Source organism: Macrosteles quadrilineatus, unplaced genomic scaffold, assembly GCF_028750875.1.
Source record: "Macrosteles quadrilineatus isolate MER2022 unplaced genomic scaffold, UCM_ALF_1.0 Scaffold_3__2_contigs__length_128488019, whole genome shotgun sequence".
NCBI classification, from domain to species: Eukaryota; Metazoa; Arthropoda; class Insecta; order Hemiptera; family Cicadellidae; genus Macrosteles; species Macrosteles quadrilineatus.
In genome coordinates, this window is record NW_026542596.1 from 126518168 (window position 1) to 126535619 (window position 17452).

At 35.8% G+C, this 17452-nt stretch overlaps 2 protein-coding genes across 6 annotated transcripts in view; one reads left to right on the forward strand and one right to left on the reverse strand.

The window, feature by feature from the left end:
• LOC128988351 (nucleoprotein TPR-like) overlaps positions 1-17452 on the reverse strand; it is a 118654-nt gene that overhangs the window by 17363 nt on the left and 83839 nt on the right. For 4 of the 5 annotated variants that reach the window (XM_054409572.1, XM_054409574.1, XM_054409570.1 and 1 more), the window contains exons 24-31: positions 10140-10328; positions 7982-8167; positions 6542-6746; positions 3806-4056; positions 3264-3385; positions 1754-2000; positions 1087-1200; positions 556-729 (exon numbers count right to left, since the gene is read on the reverse strand). In XM_054409572.1, the coding sequence (XP_054265547.1) occupies positions 556-729; positions 1087-1200; positions 1754-2000; positions 3264-3385; positions 3806-4056; positions 6542-6746; positions 7982-8167; positions 10140-10328 (1488 nt within the window). The remainder of the gene's footprint in view (positions 1-555; positions 730-1086; positions 1201-1753; positions 2001-3263; positions 3386-3805; positions 4057-6541; positions 6747-7981; positions 8168-10139; positions 10329-17452) is intronic. The other variant, XM_054409571.1, reaches the window with a different exon arrangement.
• On the forward strand, positions 11934-15458 carry LOC128988352 (uncharacterized). The gene is made up of 2 exons (XM_054409576.1): positions 11934-12268; positions 13841-15458. Exons 1-2 carry the CDS (start codon positions 11979-11981, stop codon positions 15393-15395), a joined length of 1845 nt encoding a protein of 614 aa, XP_054265551.1. The 5' UTR covers positions 11934-11978; the 3' UTR covers positions 15396-15458.

The window sequence follows — 17452 nt, forward strand, 5'->3', positions numbered from 1 at the left end:
TCTTCTGTTAATACCCAAAGGTAAATAATTATCTTCACTATGGTTCAAACTTAAAAATTCAAGAGATTAGTTGACAGCATACGAGGTCAAGACATTAGGCTAACCAATGATTCATACACTTAAGCCTGCTAATCCGGCACCATCTACAATAACACAAAATCTATCTTAAGGTAAAATTGTTTTATACGGTTATCAGATATTTTAGCATGAACATTCGGCAGAAGTTGGACACACTCTGCAGAAATCAGGTGTGAACAGCAGACAGTTGTACTAAAAATTTGTGGGTGTCTTATTTTTATTTATATATTTACTTGTATCTTTACTAATTAATAGAACTAAAACAAGATGAAGCAAAGTCAACTATTAATAGAAGCCCCCTGGCTAAAATTTTCCTTCTTCGTTAAGGATTACTTCTGGTCTCGCAACAATTGCTGTTCAGTAATCTGAACATTACTGAACAGCACCGCCAGAACAGTAATCGCTGAACAGTAATCGGGACCGCCAGAGTCCCGATGAAGCCACATTAGCAAGCAACTGCTGTATTGTATCTCTCACCTGTTGGTTGCGGTAGTAGGCTTGCACAGTGCTACACATGGTCTGCTGGTTGCTGCTGGCAGACACCAATCCCTGGTCACTCGGCACATGGTTGGAGGCTGACACTATGTTCTGCTCTGCACTCTGCTCTTGTTGAGAGCCCACCGAGGAGTCTTGGCCACTCCCCTGCAAGCACTGCAACACAACAGGCTTAGCTAGAGCGTAGAAGGAGCAAAGCTTAGTGTGTAACTGCTGCAGAAGCTTAGCTTGGAAAAAATGTCTACAGCTTAAAAAACTTAAAAAAGTATCCTGACTTGCTCGTTTTATCCCATATTGATCTGAACAAACAGAATGTTTCACTCAAAATGGACCTTTTACAAGGCTTGCATTGTGCTTTACACTCATCAGTGTTCTTGAAGAACAAAACTTCCCTGTTTGGCACATAATTGTGTTGATGACAAGCAAAGTAGGCTGATCTAGTAGCTACATGGTAATGGGCTATTTTAGAATGCAGAGTAAACATTTCAATCGGTTGGCTAAGATCAATATTACCTGTGTCTGAGTGGTCTGGGAGGAAGTCTGAGCGGTAGGCTGGGGCAGCACTAGAGCTATAGCTTGGGGGTTGGCAGTGCCAGCTGGCTGAATACTGTCTTCAGCCTCAACATCCTACAAACATACAAACATCAGTTGCTGAACAAGTACTAGACATCCAGCTGTACAAGGCAATAAGTTTAAAAATAAACACTAGGAGGTAGAAACCACTTGGTAAAACCATCTTCAAAGTCTAGATTCCAGCACTAGTTTTCAAACCCATAAGGGTGATTATTACTGTTCAGAATAAAAATAACTGAAATTTGATACATTTTAATAAAAATTGTGAATCCATCAAACAATAAAATTGGCTTGTTAATGATGCAGGGTAAATGTCAACAGATAGTTTGTGCTGTAACGCAAGAGGCAGCAACAGCTGGTACCTATTAGTACCCGCCCCTTGAATTTCTATTTACCACTAATAGATTAAATTATTTGGTTTTAAATATACAGTTTAATCAATGAAAAACACAGCCAAACTCTATCCTCTTTCCTTTTCTCCACTGAAACACATCAAGATACCACATGAATATATTTGGGAAAGAACACTTTACTGGACGTAAGAGAGTAAAACGTCATAGAGTATGGATAGAAGTATGGATGGAAGTATGGGCCATGTTTAATCTACCTGGGTAGACTCAGCCGCACTGGACGGAGGAGGAGGAGCATGCTGCGTATGTGAGTGTGTAGGAGGTACTGTAGCCTGACGTATCACTACCACACCACTACTGGTGGCTGGCATGTAGTCCGTGTGAGAGGAGGTGGGGGAGGAACTGAGTCCCTCCACACTGCCTATCCCGGCCCCACCACTGCTACCTGTAGAGGTATGCACCATCTGCTGCTGTGGGGGTACCAACACTGCCTGACTGCTGCTGCTGTACAGAACAGGGCAGTGTATCTAATATGTTGCCAGGGTGAAAAACAACTAATGTGTCTAAGCCTATAAAACTATTTGAATATTCATGATTGTATCAGATGGATTTGATTCTCAAATCTCATATCTAGTTGAACCTGCTATATGGCGGCGCTAATACAACTTGTGTGTTTGTTTCCATTTTTGGACGGGTTTGAATAAATTGGGGATATTTTCCAGGCAAGAGTCCTGGGATATAATAACTATTAAATAATGATCTATATGTTACTGCAATCCTGCAAAACAGCTAGAGAATTAAAAATAATTAAATAATACCCCCGCCGAAGCAAATCTGCAGACTAAGCGAATTTCCATTTGCCTGATTGGATTTACACTAAAATGTCTCCTTAAAAATATCACATTTATTCCCTATTTAAATAAAATTAGTTTAACGAGTACTTAGGTTTGCTGCAACAGGGAGGGTAAAAAGGTGTTTTTTTTTGTAAAATGTTAATAGTTTAGTATGAAATTAATGCATTTCCCAAATTTGATCAAAATATGATCATAAACAAGCAAACTACAACAGTTTACTTATTCTCCATAAGAATAACATGGGAATTTTAAATTTACAGTTTTTTTGGAATTTTCTCCGTAACCATTAGGCGCATAATGACGCTTCAATATACTAAATTATTTGTTTTTTTAAGCTCTACAAAATGGTTTGGAAAGAAAATGGCAAATTTTAAGTTTTTAGGGTCCAAAATGGGAAAAACCAATTTTTGCCCCATAAAACCCCCCATAAACCCCTGTTCCCATAGTCCGATCATGCTGGTTCGCGAACTCGTTTGAATAAATGTATGTTTACACGTTTGTACCAAATTTCATCAAAATCGGATGATTTTTGCTCGAGTTATTGCGCTAACGGACACATATATATATATATATATATATATATATATATGATTTTGAACGGATGGTGTTTTTGGTCTCTATGGACCTCAAAACGAAAAAGTAAATCGGTCCCGGGTCCAGGTCTTACCACGAGTACTACGGTAATAGCTTATTCCCTATAGGGGAAATTCGCTAAAATCATTAATTTAAGTAAAAGAAGTTAAGTTATAAAATAATAACAGTTTGGTGTGCAAGCTACTAGTAGCCCCTGGATTCCAGTGAAAAAAAGCATCAAGTAAAATGTTTTCAATGCCAACATTATTGTTCTGTTTATCATGATTCTCAAAGTACTTATGCCTTGGATTTTTGTTGAGTGTTTTGACATACTGTTTACCTCTGATTGGTGGTGGGCAGTACAGCCACGGTACGAGACTGCAAACTCATTGGCCTGATACTGGCGAATGGTGTCTCGCTGGTGCCTCCCCTCCATGGCGTCACTGTCACTGAGTGTTGGGTCTAGTGAAGGAAACATCAGAACAATACCTCTTTAATTGGTTTAGGGATACTTTTAGAAACTAACATTTGAAATTCATTCTTAATTCACACCGTGATGTGTCAATATCATTTATAAAGTAGTCTTTTGAGAAGTGTCTACCTACTAGTTCCCATAACGAACAATCTATGACTTTTACCCATCCTTTTGCTTTCAATAAATTTCCTTGTATGTGTAGTTTATCTGTTATCATAGGAAATGTCTCTTAGCTTCATATATCATAAACAGATCACTACATATATAATGAGAGTATAGAATACTTACTTTGTGCACTGAATAGTTTGTTTTTGTTATAACTGAATTACAAATAAACTCTATAACTTTTTGGTTTTTGCCTCTAATTTTGGAATGTGACACATATTTAACTGTTAAGTGACACTCACAGGTTGTTGTTTAGTCCCTGAGGAGGAGGGCCCGGCCATGGGTTTGATGTTGGCCGTGGGAGGTTCCACTGAACTCTTCTCGACACCAGAGCTGGTGGAAGGTTTAACGCCACCTTGCAGTTTGTCCACCTGACGCTGCAGTAAGGTCACCCTCTGCATCTGCAGATCAACCTCTCTCTTGAGCCGCTCATTTTCAGAGATGAGGTCCGCCTTCTCCTTGTCTGCCCGTCTCTGACGCACATCAGAGTCATCTGTATCAGAATACTACGTCAACAAATATCTCGTACAAGAAATATGAGTTACCATCCAGTGTTTAGTTATAGATGTGGTACATTGCATTAAACTATTTGAAACAAAATCTCTTCCCCTCTTGATCTGAACTTGACGAATTACAACAAAATACAAGCACAAAATTTGTCCCATTTTGCATTCAATGTCTCGATGTTAATGTAAAAACAATTGACTTTTTTTATTCTTTTCTTTAAGCCTGATCTATTAAGTAGGGGTCTGCGGGTCAGACTTTTTTGGTTCGGGTCGGGTCGGGTCGGGCCAATAATTTTGATCCTCGGGTTTCGGGCCAAAATCGGGTCGGGCCAAAAATTATTAATTACCAGATTTTTTTTCTTTTTTTAACTCCTATCTGTGTTTATAATATTACTTAAAAATAACATATGAAAAACGGTTGTATTTATGTATATTATTTCATGTTCATAACTTATTTACAGCTTAGGAGTTGCCTCAACTGCAAGAAAGAAGAAAATAATTTTTTTTATCAAGCCATTCTTTCCCATTTTCATAACTGTTGAAATATCTAAACAGCTATATTACAACAAGTTTGTAATGGAACTTAATATAAAAGGATCATAAACAAATCAATTAACCTTATCTCAAGTTTAGGGCCTGTGGACTGGCTTAAAGACTGCAAGCAAGAAGAAAATAAAAATTCTATGTTTCCACCATGCAATATGAATCATTCATTCCCTGCCTCCTAACCTCCTAAGTATAAAAACCTCACACTTACAATAGCATTATTAGTTACATCATCATAAATAAAGAATTATTTATTATTGGCATTACTAGGCCTACAGCTTTACATAGGAATTATTTTTTATAGGGCCTAAAATAGTAATAGACTAAGCAACATGACAAGTGGAGAACTCATTGAAGAAAAGATTGTGTGTAAACTAATTCACTTTAAAAACTCTAAAACAGTAAATAACACACATACATTGTTTATGGTATAGTTAGTTATAGTAAAGACTGTAAAAATTGCATATATCATGTCATACACAGTTATAGACCTATGGTATTGCAAGAGATTAAAATCCTAAAACAACTGATTTTAGCTAATAAATGAAAATAATTAAAAATCCATAAACTCAAGTCAAACAATATCACAATTATTAGGTACCTGAAAAGGAACTCTTAATATATAGAAAATTATATTAAATCAAGAGAAAAGAAAGTTAAATGCTAATTTGGCAACATAAGCAGACAGCAGAGACATTATAGTGTCCTAATTAGCAACACAACTCAATGTTTTTATACTGTAAGTCGATGTTTTTGAAACTGTAGGGTCTTTTTCTCGGAAGGAAGGGGGAAGGGTAGTAGAATGTAAACAAAAAACCATGAATCACTCTCACAGCCGGGCCCGGGGACACTCAAGGTTACAGACCCTCCCCCTCCCCTCCCCGCCCCTCTTACACAACCAGAGCCAGGCCCGGGGACACTCAAGGTCATAGACCCTCCCCCTCCCCCACCCCTATTACACCACCCGATTGTTCCAATTGCTGACAAAATGCAAGTAACGAAAGGAAGTAGAGACAAAAAGATATATTTTCTTTATTCAAAAATATAAAACTGTTACAGATAATTTCCAAAGAAATTAATTCATGGTAGTTTGTGTCTTGTAAATATTGTATTAGATCTTAGAAATATCTTTTTTGAAACTCAATCTAACTTAAGAAAAACATAATTTTACTGATAAAAACTTTCATAAAATTATAAAATATTTAGGCCTAACCTCTTTGTAGACTTGCTGATACTTGATACTTAAAAAAAATTAAATGGTGACCATACAATGCCGAACCAGACGATCAGAAGTGTTGTTTTGTTTTGTTACTGAATGACAAAAAGGACACAGGAAAATAAAAGAACAAGATACAGATCTGTACACTATATCAGATATTTCTTTTGTTTATGATTTATTATGTAAATAAAATACTAAAATATATTTTAAACTAGGTATGGAATAAACAATAAATAATTAAACTGGTACCTCTGGATAAATAGTCTTTCTTTTGACTTTGTTTTCTTTGCACTGTTGCGTCACGGCTTTTGTTTTGTCAGTAGACGACTGGCTCTGGCTAGTGACAGTACGGCATTTGCTCTGTTGTGTCTTTGTTCTTAAACGTGAGCAAACTTAATATTTAATTATAATTTTAACGTTTTAATTCCTCTGTAATAATATATATAAGAGTGTTTCTTTGAAAATTACTTATTATAACTTTGAAAATAATAATTTTTTTTTTGGCCCGACCCGATCTTGGCCCGAAAAAATCTCTGACCCGACCCGGTCTCTCGGGCCTTCCGCTGGCCCGACCCGACCCGAAAAAATCGGGGACCCGCAGACCCCTACTATTAAGTTATTTAAGATAGTAATGTTTTAACAGAAACCCCAAAGAATTCAAGTGTTTTCAGATATCTTTGATCAGTATCCAAGTGTTAAGGTGTTACCCTTGTTTCTGTCCAGAGTGTCGACTTTTTGCTGCAACTCTGTATTCTCTACGGACAGTTTGCGTTTCTCTTCAGTGAGAAACATGATGCGAGACCTGGCGTTCTTCAGCAGAACCTTGGCTCTCTCCTCCTTATCAGCATTGGCCGTCCTCAGCTGCTCCACCTCCTGGCGCAGACTGGTAGCTTCCGTCTGGGCCGCGGTGACCTGTCACAGGACAACTGATTATACAAGGTATCCATTGTTTCTCAGAGTGATTGCTTCATAATAGACATAATTATCCTTGGAAACACTTCAACATGAATGCATTTGAAAAATAAAGGAATGGTATTAGCAAGGTGGGTTCAACTTAATGCATTTTATCTCTAAGCAAGTGATCATTGGTATGTCATATTTAATCCTTCCCGGACGGGTGACGGATATATCCGCCTAAGTCTTTGGCGATAAAGGACGGGTGACGGATATATCCGCTTATGGTTTTTGATGTTCCGGACGGGAAGCGGATATATCCGCCTTCTCTTCAGACAGACTGGCAGGTGCTTGAGCAGTAACCAGATGTTTCGCGGTACCAAGGCGCCACTTTCCTGCTCTCTTCATGGCTGCGCTCTCTCCTGCACTCCCTCCTCACACCACCCACCTCTCCTACGCTCCCCCCTCGACGTTTCGCGCTCAACACTACGTTGTCTTGGTCGTATCTTCAAAGACGGGTGGCAGATATATCCGCTGCATTTCTACCCATCCTATTTAAAAACGAGTAAACAAATTATTTGGAAAGTATGAAGTGTTCTATTGTGTTTATTTTATGTATACTTGTATAACAAAACACAAATACAGAAAATTAATTTTTATTTCTTCCTATAACTTTTTCCTGTCCTTTATCACGATTTCGCCTGTCCGGGAAAGGTTAAAACAGTTGATTGCACAATTTAACAGGGACCCCAAAATGTTGGTAGATATTTTAAAATTATAAATAAATAAAGACTTTTAATTATATGTAAATAAAGGGAAAGCATTAGAACTCATTATGTTGCATTTAAATTTGTAAATTCCCTCCTTTTTGCAGGGAAGCCCCTCAAACCTATCGTACCCTGATCAAACTCCTTCTTGATCCTTGTCACAACAAGCTAACAAATTATACCTGAAGCCGCCCCTGCAATTTAACTTGACATGTCAACATTACTCTTTCCTCCTTTTAGCTAGCTAAAAAAATTCCCTTTTATTGGTTTTCTGTATTAAAAACAGCTATTAATTGCTGGGGCATTAAGTTATTTGGGTAGCAAAATTAGCAATGAAGTTCAAAAGTGTTAACAAAGGTTATGTAGTGTTATAGAGGTAGTATATTTTTTCACCTATAAAGAAAAAATAACTGCTTTAGCCATTTCCTTTAAACCCTTTAAAAACTCCAAAATTAACTAATTTTTTACATTTACTGTGTCACGTACCTGATCTGTGAGCTGCTTCAAACGTTCAGCCTGTGTGCGTTCAGCTTCCTGTCTACCTTCTTCTCTTAGTTTATTCTGTTCTTCCACACTCATAACATGGACCTCTTTCTTTTTCTTTTCTTCCTCCTCGTTACGTTTAACTAAGTCTTGGTATTGAGTCTTGTACTTCTTCGCTATTTGGCGGATCTACAAGTAGAGCAATTTGTGTAGCACTAATTTAGTATAACAGATAAGATAATACATTCCCGTAACACTATTTTAGCATTACATAATAAAGGAGTTTCAAAAATAATATTAAGTACAGTAAAAATTAAATTTTTATCTTTTCAGATTTAAATTTAGATTTTTTTACCAATCTAAATTATATAAAAGTGGCTTTAAGAGCTGTTGTGTAGTAAGGAGGTTTAGGCCTACAATTTATAGATGGCAGTAATTACAGGTACAATTCATTGTGTTGTGTACCAAGCACTTATGAGCCTATCACAGAGAAAATGTGTAGTAATGTATAGTGACACTTAGAAGACAAGTGTGTTGAAGATATTTCTGTAAATAAAAATGTGAGTAATAATTTATATAATTCATTTTTAGCGAATTTCCCATATAGGGAATAAGCTATTACCGTAGTACACATGGTAAGACCCGGACCCGGGACCGATTTAATTTTTCATTTTGAGGTCCCTAGAGGCCAAAAACACCATCCGTTCAAATTCATATAAATATATGTGTCCGTTAGCGCGATAACTCGAGCAAAAATGATCCGATTTTGATGAAATTTTGTACAAACGTGTAAACCTACATTTCTTCGAGTTTGCGATCCAGCATAATCGGACCATTGGAACGGGGGTTTATGGGGGGTTTTATGGGGTAAAAATGGGGTTTTCCCATTTTGACCCTAAAAACAAAAAATTTTGCAATTTCTTTTTAAACCGTTTTGTAAAGCTTGCACTCATTAAATCTAATGTTATTTAAATAGGGAATAAATATGTCTTATTTATGGAAATATTTTAGTAACAATGTAATCAGACAAGTTGAAATTCGCTTAGTCTGCAGGTTTACTGCGGCAGGGGTATTATTTTTATTTAGTGACTTGGGTGGGCAAGTTTAACAAGAAACCAGCCCAATCTGCTTCCACAACAAACAGACTGACTGGCCACTAGCCGAGACCTTTATACACTGCAATAGAGCTAATATGAACACAACATGAAAGTGAACAAACTTATGTGTTAGAAAAAAAGTACCAGAACCTGTAAACCTATTGTGGAGTTGATCAAAACCCAAACATTTTACAAACGTTTTTATCTTCATTTAGGATATGGTTTTTTTTTGGGGGGGGAGGGGGGTGGTTTTGGGTAAGATTTGCTTTTATGATACACAATCTTTAAGAAGTTGTAAAGAACATCACTAGGCCACCTAGCCTAAGGCTGCGTTTACACTGGAGCCACGCTTAGGCAAGTTAAATTTTGTGGTTATACTAGAGAGAGCAACCAAGAACAAGTGCTCGCTCCCTTTAGTCACAATAGGCCTACATCACAGATCACTCAAAATGGAGATATCAGATGATGAGGATATTATGCTTGAAGGTGTTTTAATTTATTTTATTTGACTCCGAACGAGTTAAGGGGGAATGGGAAACTATGGTAGTCAATGAAATGTTAGTATAATTATTTTATAAAAAACATAACAATACAAACTTAAACAGTATAATTTTAACAAGCCTAGGAGAACTTAAGTTTTTGATCATAGCTTTATTAGAGGTCTATTTTGATAGAAAAATAAAATTCTATATATTTTGATAACAAATACTTGAAGAGTACCGGTATGGATCATAAACATAAACAAATGACCTTGTTGGCCCGAACCTATACTAATAGCATTAACAAATGGTTTAGACAGTTCTTTCAAAACTGAAGGATGAGAGGCCCAAGCTTGTCCCTGTGTGCGCTTGCTAGTGGTGAGCACTATAAACATGCCTGGACAAGTCACCACAGGTTTACAGTAATCTGCTACAATTTTGCTTCAAAGGGCAAGCATGGCCAAGCGTGCGGCACCATTTTACATGCCCAAGCGTGCCTCCAATGTAAACACAGCCTAACTATATTGCTGCATCCCCACGACAATATCTACAATCTACAGCTAGCTGTAGCCATAGCCATGTTACCTGCATCTCCTTGTTCCTGACGTCAGTGATCACTGCCTCTTGTGAAGCCAAGTCCTGACTCACCTTGGCGAGCTCCTCAGCTTTCTTCTCTTGCTCGGCTCTGACTTCCGTGAGCTCTGCTCTAGCCTGAGTCACACCCTTTTGTGCCGCTGCCAGCTGCTCTGACAGAGCTTCTTTCTCCTTCCTCACCTGCAAAGTTTTTGTAATTTATTTTTTGATTTTTCACAGTAGTCTTTTATAGTGGAGCAGACTAAACTCTGGTTTTGTACTAAAATCGACCTTCTGTTAAGCATTGATTGAATGCCAAATTAGAATCTATCTGAATTGGGGTTGAACCGGCAACCTTCAGATTTAAGGTGATTCTTGTAACTACTAAGTTGCCCAGATTAAAAAACACAGTGACGATAAGTACCAGCAACCTTCAGATTTGAAGGTGATTCTTGTAACTAATAAGTTACCCAGATTAAAAAACACAGTGACGATAAGTACCAGCAACCTTCAGATTTGAAGGTGATTCTTGTAACTAATAAGTTACCCAGACTAAAATACACAATGACGATAAGTACCATCAACATTCAGATTTGAAGGTGATTCTTGTAACTAACTACTGAGTTACCCAGATTAAAATACACAATGGTGATAGCTACCAGCAACCTTTAGATTTGAAGGTGATTCTTGTAACTACTACGTTACCCATATTAAAATACACAATGACGATAAGTACCAGCAACCTTCAGATATGAAGGTGATTCTTGTAACTACTAAGTTTCACGGAGTAAAATACACAATGACGATAAATACCAGCAACCTTCAGATATGAAGGCGAGCCTTGAAACTACATAGTCACCGAAACAAAAATATACAAAATTGTAATAAAACACTTGGACACAAAACATTCATGAATCTTCAGCTGATATTACAAAATAGGCAACAGTCAAACACTACATTCTGCAGATTTACCCAAAATGGTTTCCTCTGGCAGAGCTTAGCTTCATTGAACCCAATAGCTCATTATTAGTACTCTGCTTAAACACCTTTGAAATTATTTTGCATTCCGTCAAAGAAAGTCCAGCTTCTTTAAATCTCTAAGAAATAATTTACCTGTTAGACATGCTGTATAGTAGAAATTAAATCATTTGGATTTGATTGTATTTGTCTTTTTTAGGCCTATAAGTTTTTGGTTTAACCTATGGATTGTTAAAATGAGCAAAGTTAAAGGTTTGTTTGACCAGAGGTTTTATTCAAAAATCCTGCATAGTTGCAGTGACAACAACATTGTACTTGAGAGTAGGTAATCTGGTCCAAGAAATGTAAAGGTAACAAATTTTATTCAGGAAACATAGTTTAATTTTATTTTTCAACAGTGTTTGAATGGGACATGAAGAAAATTTTTTATGTAATATTTTATGCATTAAGAGGAAAAATAAAATTTAATTTGATTTACTTTTTTTATTTTTAATGGAGATAAAAAATAATACCATGATGGAACAGTACGTCTTATATTGATAAGAAAAATCCTAGATTTACAATTATTTCTAAACAAACAACGGTTTTAACTTAATATAAATTAGTAAGAGAAGCAAAATGATTTACAGTCAAAGTGTATAAACTAAAGATAATCCATATTAATCAATTACCCATTACAAAAGTACCATTGTAAAAATACTAATCAATATAATCTTGTTATCACTTTTATTACAATTCTTTTGTTGCTTGTAATCCAATTGCACACACAATTTACATCAGAATATATACTACAAGAGTAGTCATTTTATATTTAAACACCAAACTGAGTAGTGATGAACATTTTTTCAACATCTGAGAGTTAATAAAGCTCAAATGTTTAAAATTTTCGCGCTAATATTAGTCCTGGTGCAAACGATTGATGTTGAAGCATTGTCTGATTTCAGGATTGCTAAATCAGAGCTACAACGATTGGAAGATTTAAAGTACTACTTGTGTGGCCTGTCTCCGAAGAAACAAAGAGGACCAACAAGGAGGAAGAACAACTTGGGGGAATGGAGAGGGATAGGATGGTTCTGTGTGCCAGAGGCTAACTGTAGTGGAGTGGAGACTACATATGAAATTACTCAAGATGCCAAACCAGCACTGGCCTGCGATGCTGTCAGGTATAACAGTACTTTGGCATTGGTCTTGATGTAATTGTAGTTTACTATTACAAATTCACCTCCAGCTAGGTATAGTAGACCGATGATTGGATTTAACAATTAGGATTGGTCTATAAATTGTTGGTATTTAACTTTGATTAGAGATGAATTAACTTAAAAGTTTTTTATTAGTGAATTTAACAAGTTTTTTTTACATGTTTAAGCTATAAATAAATATTGGATTGAGAGGACACAGCTAACTCACCTGGTAGGTTGCAGACGAGTCACAGATCAAATAAATTATAAACACACAAAGGAGTTGATATTTCACATTCAGAAGCTTCTTCAGAAGTAGATGGCAGTTACAAAGACAACAGTTTTAAGAATTTAATGTTTTCCTTATTTTTATTTTTTCCATTTTTTATATTTTTTACTGCATTTGTAACTGCCATCTACTTCTGAAGAAGCCTCTGAAAGAGGTGAAATATCAGGTCTTTGGTGTGTGAATGTATATGATTTATTTGTGCTGTGACTCGTCTGCAACCTTTCATCAGGTGAGTTAGTTGTATATTCTCCATCCTATATAATTCTTTAATTCAAGCTAAATGACCTTTCCTAAAAACATAAAGCTAAAAATAAAATTTATTCATTATTTTGCCTCCTGAACTGTTATTCAAAGTATTATCTAGGTTACGTACCTTATACAGTCAAAACAGTTCTGATACATTCACTAAAGGACGATGCGCATTTCAGAGTTTTTAAGCTCTATCTTCAGGTCCGTGGATACATTTGTCAATTCATCTTGCAGATTCGTCAAAAATATTTTGACGAATCTGCAAGATGAATTGACAAATGTATCCACGGACCTGAAGATAGAGCTTAAAAGCTCTGAAATGCGCATCGTCCTTTAGTGAATGTATCAGAACTGTTTTGACTGTATAAGGTACGTAACCTAGATAATACTAAAAATAAAAGTATTAAGTTTATATTGAGTTATATATTAACAATTACTTTCAAAAGCTTGACTCATTTTTGGTAAATTGTCCTAATTATTTATATGAGCAACAAACAAAATTTCTAAACAAAGATGAAAGACCACAACTGGAAATGGTTTTAGCAGTGTGTAAAATCATAGAGGTTATGTTTTGTTTACAATTTGTTTCTTGTTATTTCAGTCATTTAAAATCTCATTTAACCAAATAAAACGATTTAATCATAAACAATAACTGGTCTCCTAGTTATATAACCAAATAGTAAAGCACAAATCATGAAAATAACCCTAAAATAATAGAAACAAAATGTTGTCTACCCCAGCGATCAGTGTGGACGTACATGAACTAGACACAAAAAACAAGCTTTAAAATTTACAATGGGATGAGGAGTCTACTTGTGTTGCTTAGTCTATGGTAAAATTCTTAACAAGACTTCATAAATATAGTAATACTTACTTAGATCTTAGTAAAAATTAATATTGAGATGAGTTATCTTAAAACTTAGCTGTTCCATACTAGTTTAATAATATTTTTCTATTCATCAGTTATTAAAACAAATGAAATGTATAATGTAATATAAAAGAGGCTTTAATTTTAATAGGTACAATGAGGGACGAAGCAGCTGTTGCTTTACTGATAAATTGAAACCTCCAATCAAATTTACCGACCCTGATTGGGATGTGTACACGTTCACCGGTAAATCATCCAAGACCCGTGACTTTGCCAGGATGGATGAACATAGGAAAAAATTATTCAAAACATTCATCCCTGGAGGAGATCCAGATGTGGAAGCAGTATTGGAGAACTATGAAATATGTGCTGCGTTTCCCATCGGAATTGAGGAGGGAAGAACAGTATGGACCCCTTACGTGTGTATGCCTGAAACACAGTGCGCCGGTACAATAAACACTAATATTCAAGAGGATTTGAAATTTCCTCTTGGGGGCGATATGTGTCTAAGAAGTACATCATACGAAGAACGCCTGGCTTGCTGTCACATTTCAGCAGCAGTTCCAGTAAAGAAAGAGCCAAACTCGTGGAAGTTTGTTGAGTTTTTAGCTACGCAAAAGTATGCCCCAGGATTTCGTTCAAAGTTCATGTGTGAACAGTACGCTAAGCTTGTTTGTGATGGGGACAAAGATCGTTGCGCTCAAAAGGTGCTGAACAGGGCTAACTACACCGTGCCTGGAGAGTTCCCCCACCACGCACTCGTGGGGATAAGACTGCCCAGAAGACAGACTTTTCACTGCCAAGGCTCCATAATCAGTAAGTTGTTTATCTTGACGAGTTACGACTGCAGACAAGATGACCACACTTTGGCCAACATTGTTCTCGTAGGCTTCAAATTCGATATGGGCGAAGAACCTCCGGAGTATGAACAAATATCTTACATAAAAAATCATATCAGTGCTCATAAAAAACATTGGTTCCTGTTACTGAAACTTTGGCGTCCATTGACTTTAAGCCCTTTTGTCAGACCAGCCTGCATCGACTGGTATTTTTTACACGATACACTTAGTAGTCAAACCTTTGATTTCAAGGAAGGATGGATTATAGATTATGGGCCGCTTGATCCAAGCGGTACTTTTACAACAAATGTGACACGTTTTATTTATGATTTTTACTCTGTAAATGAAGTGAGCCCCACAAATAAGAATATTGAGTGTAAAGCCAGACTGCCAGAACAAAAAAAGAAATACTTTAAAGGTAAATTCTCAGACTCACACGAATATCTTTGTCTATTAGGCAAACAAATTTACAATCCTGATGTGAATAAAATGGTTCACGATCACTCTCAACTTAACGGTAGACATTTGGGTCGTTTCAGCAAAGGAGCGTCATTCAGTACTTTTGAGAGATACTGTCAATGGAAGGTGTATGGGATTTACAGTCAAAATGAGAAATACCCCATACCTCCCCTGGTAATAGAAACAGTTCCCCACGCCCTGCCCTGGATTGAGGAGATTGTGTGGAGACAGGACTTTGATTGGTTATTCTTTGACCTATCTTGGCCTGAGTGTGCTGACTGGGAAGATCCAGAGACTACACCAAGAAGGAAAGGTGGTGATGCTGATTTAGCGACCTACCAATTCAACTTTCATACCATGGACTACAGTTTCATTAAACCCCATCATAATCAATACTTTATAAGATAAATTGAAACTGTAAAAAACATTATATGAAATATAAACAATACAGTAGATTTAGTGAAGGTTTAATATGTCTGATTATTCTCATTGCTCTTTCCAAACAACTAATTAAAATCAAATTAATAACAAATTAATTTATTACTAGTGTACCTGTTGCTCAAATTCGAGCAATTGCTAAGTACTATACACTATACACAGGTGTTATTATGAAACAAATAACAGTCATAATTTCTTTAAAAGTTTTGACTCAAAGATTATGATCTTGTTTTTTAATGTTTTCTACAATAGCCTTACTCATAGCCGCATTAGGTTGTCCATAATAACGATTATAAATTCTAAAATAAACATTATATCTATTTCTTCTCCTTGGTGGTGTTCTATGACTTTCCTATGTTTCCATAGTCTGCAAATCCCCTCTTTCAATGATTACTAAGAAATGCAGCACAGTGTTAATTCAGATTTCTTTTTAGTAGGCTATATCAAATTATCCAGGCTCTCTCAATTTTTTTTACTGTGATATTTATGCCAACCGAAATTCAAATAGTAAATATTTCATTTCAACCAAGTCAATAAATTAATATTTGTAGCAAACTGTTACATTAGCAAACTTATTGACTGTTTATAACTAAACATATGTTCTTCTTCTCACTTTTAATTTCTGACAACAGCTGGAGTTTTATAATAATTTTTGTTTCCCATGTTTATCTTATGGAGAAATACAAAACTTTAAAGGGCTCCAGGGCCTCACTCTCTAATTATTTCCCTAAAAAGAAAGTTTCCTGCACAGCTTCTCGTTACGCTCTTTCCAACGACACCAAAAACATGTCAATCAGTTCAGTAGTTTCGGAGGAGTAATTGTCACAAAAAACCTGCTTGCATATTAAATTAGTAGTATATGATAGATAGATTTATAAAATATAAAACTATGGTCATTCAGTTACAGAAGTGTTTCCCCTTATTGTATACCTCCTTTTTATAGTAAGTTACTGAGTAGTTAGGATACTAAAAAGTGGTGTCCATGACAAAGATAAAATAAAAGGTATCAGAAAGCTGACACTTAATTTCTCCCATTCGCTTGTCAACAACCTTTATCATGGATAAGTGAAGGGGAGTAACTATGATATTTTATAGAGAAAATTACCAAAGTTGCAATAGCTTTTGAACCTTAAATTTTACAGCAATGAGGGGTTGCACTATTTCATTTCAAATAAGGACCATAACAGAAAAGTTTGAACAAAAACCGATTTTTTCCTGAAAAAATAAGGATTTTTAATTATTTTATGGGAAAATAACATAAGTTACAATAAATTTTGAACCATTCTACAGCAATGGGAGTTAAACCATTTTGTTAATAATTCATTTATTTATAAAATGGATTTTTCCTTTATTTAATGCCTTTATATGGAAAAATCACCATTGATTAGTAATAATAAGACTCCAGATATATAATAATTTTGTATATACAGATTATATCATATAATTATTATACATTATATCATGTATCCAGATATCATATATTTTTGTCAGGGAAACAGTTGAAAACTTGGCAAGTTTGGCAGAAGTACTTATTACAGAAGCAAACAAAATAGGATTGCAAGTAAATGTAGAAAAAACTAAAATCATTAACTTTGGAAGACAAGCAAACATTAGAAACAGAAACATACAGATAAAGAACTTAAATATGCAATAAGTGTTGGGGAGCCTGCAAGAAGTTGATCTCATCGGAAGTATTATCTCACAGTACAGAAATAGTTATTTAAGACAAAAATTCAACCTATTCTGTTATATGGTAGTGAAACATGGGTATTGTCCAAGAACCGACTCATGGTGTTTGAAAATAAAGTCATAAGAAATATTTGGACCAGTGCAGTAGGGAGAAATGTGGAGAATAAGAAAAAATTGAGAGCTAAGATCACTATACACTGACCTAGATATTGTTGCAATAGGTAAAGGAAGAAGATTTAGTTGGATAGGGCATTTGCTAAGAAGAGAGAAAGGAACAAGACTGAAGACTGTATGAAGTTTGGAGAGCCACACCTGGAGGTAAACTTCCATTGGGAAGG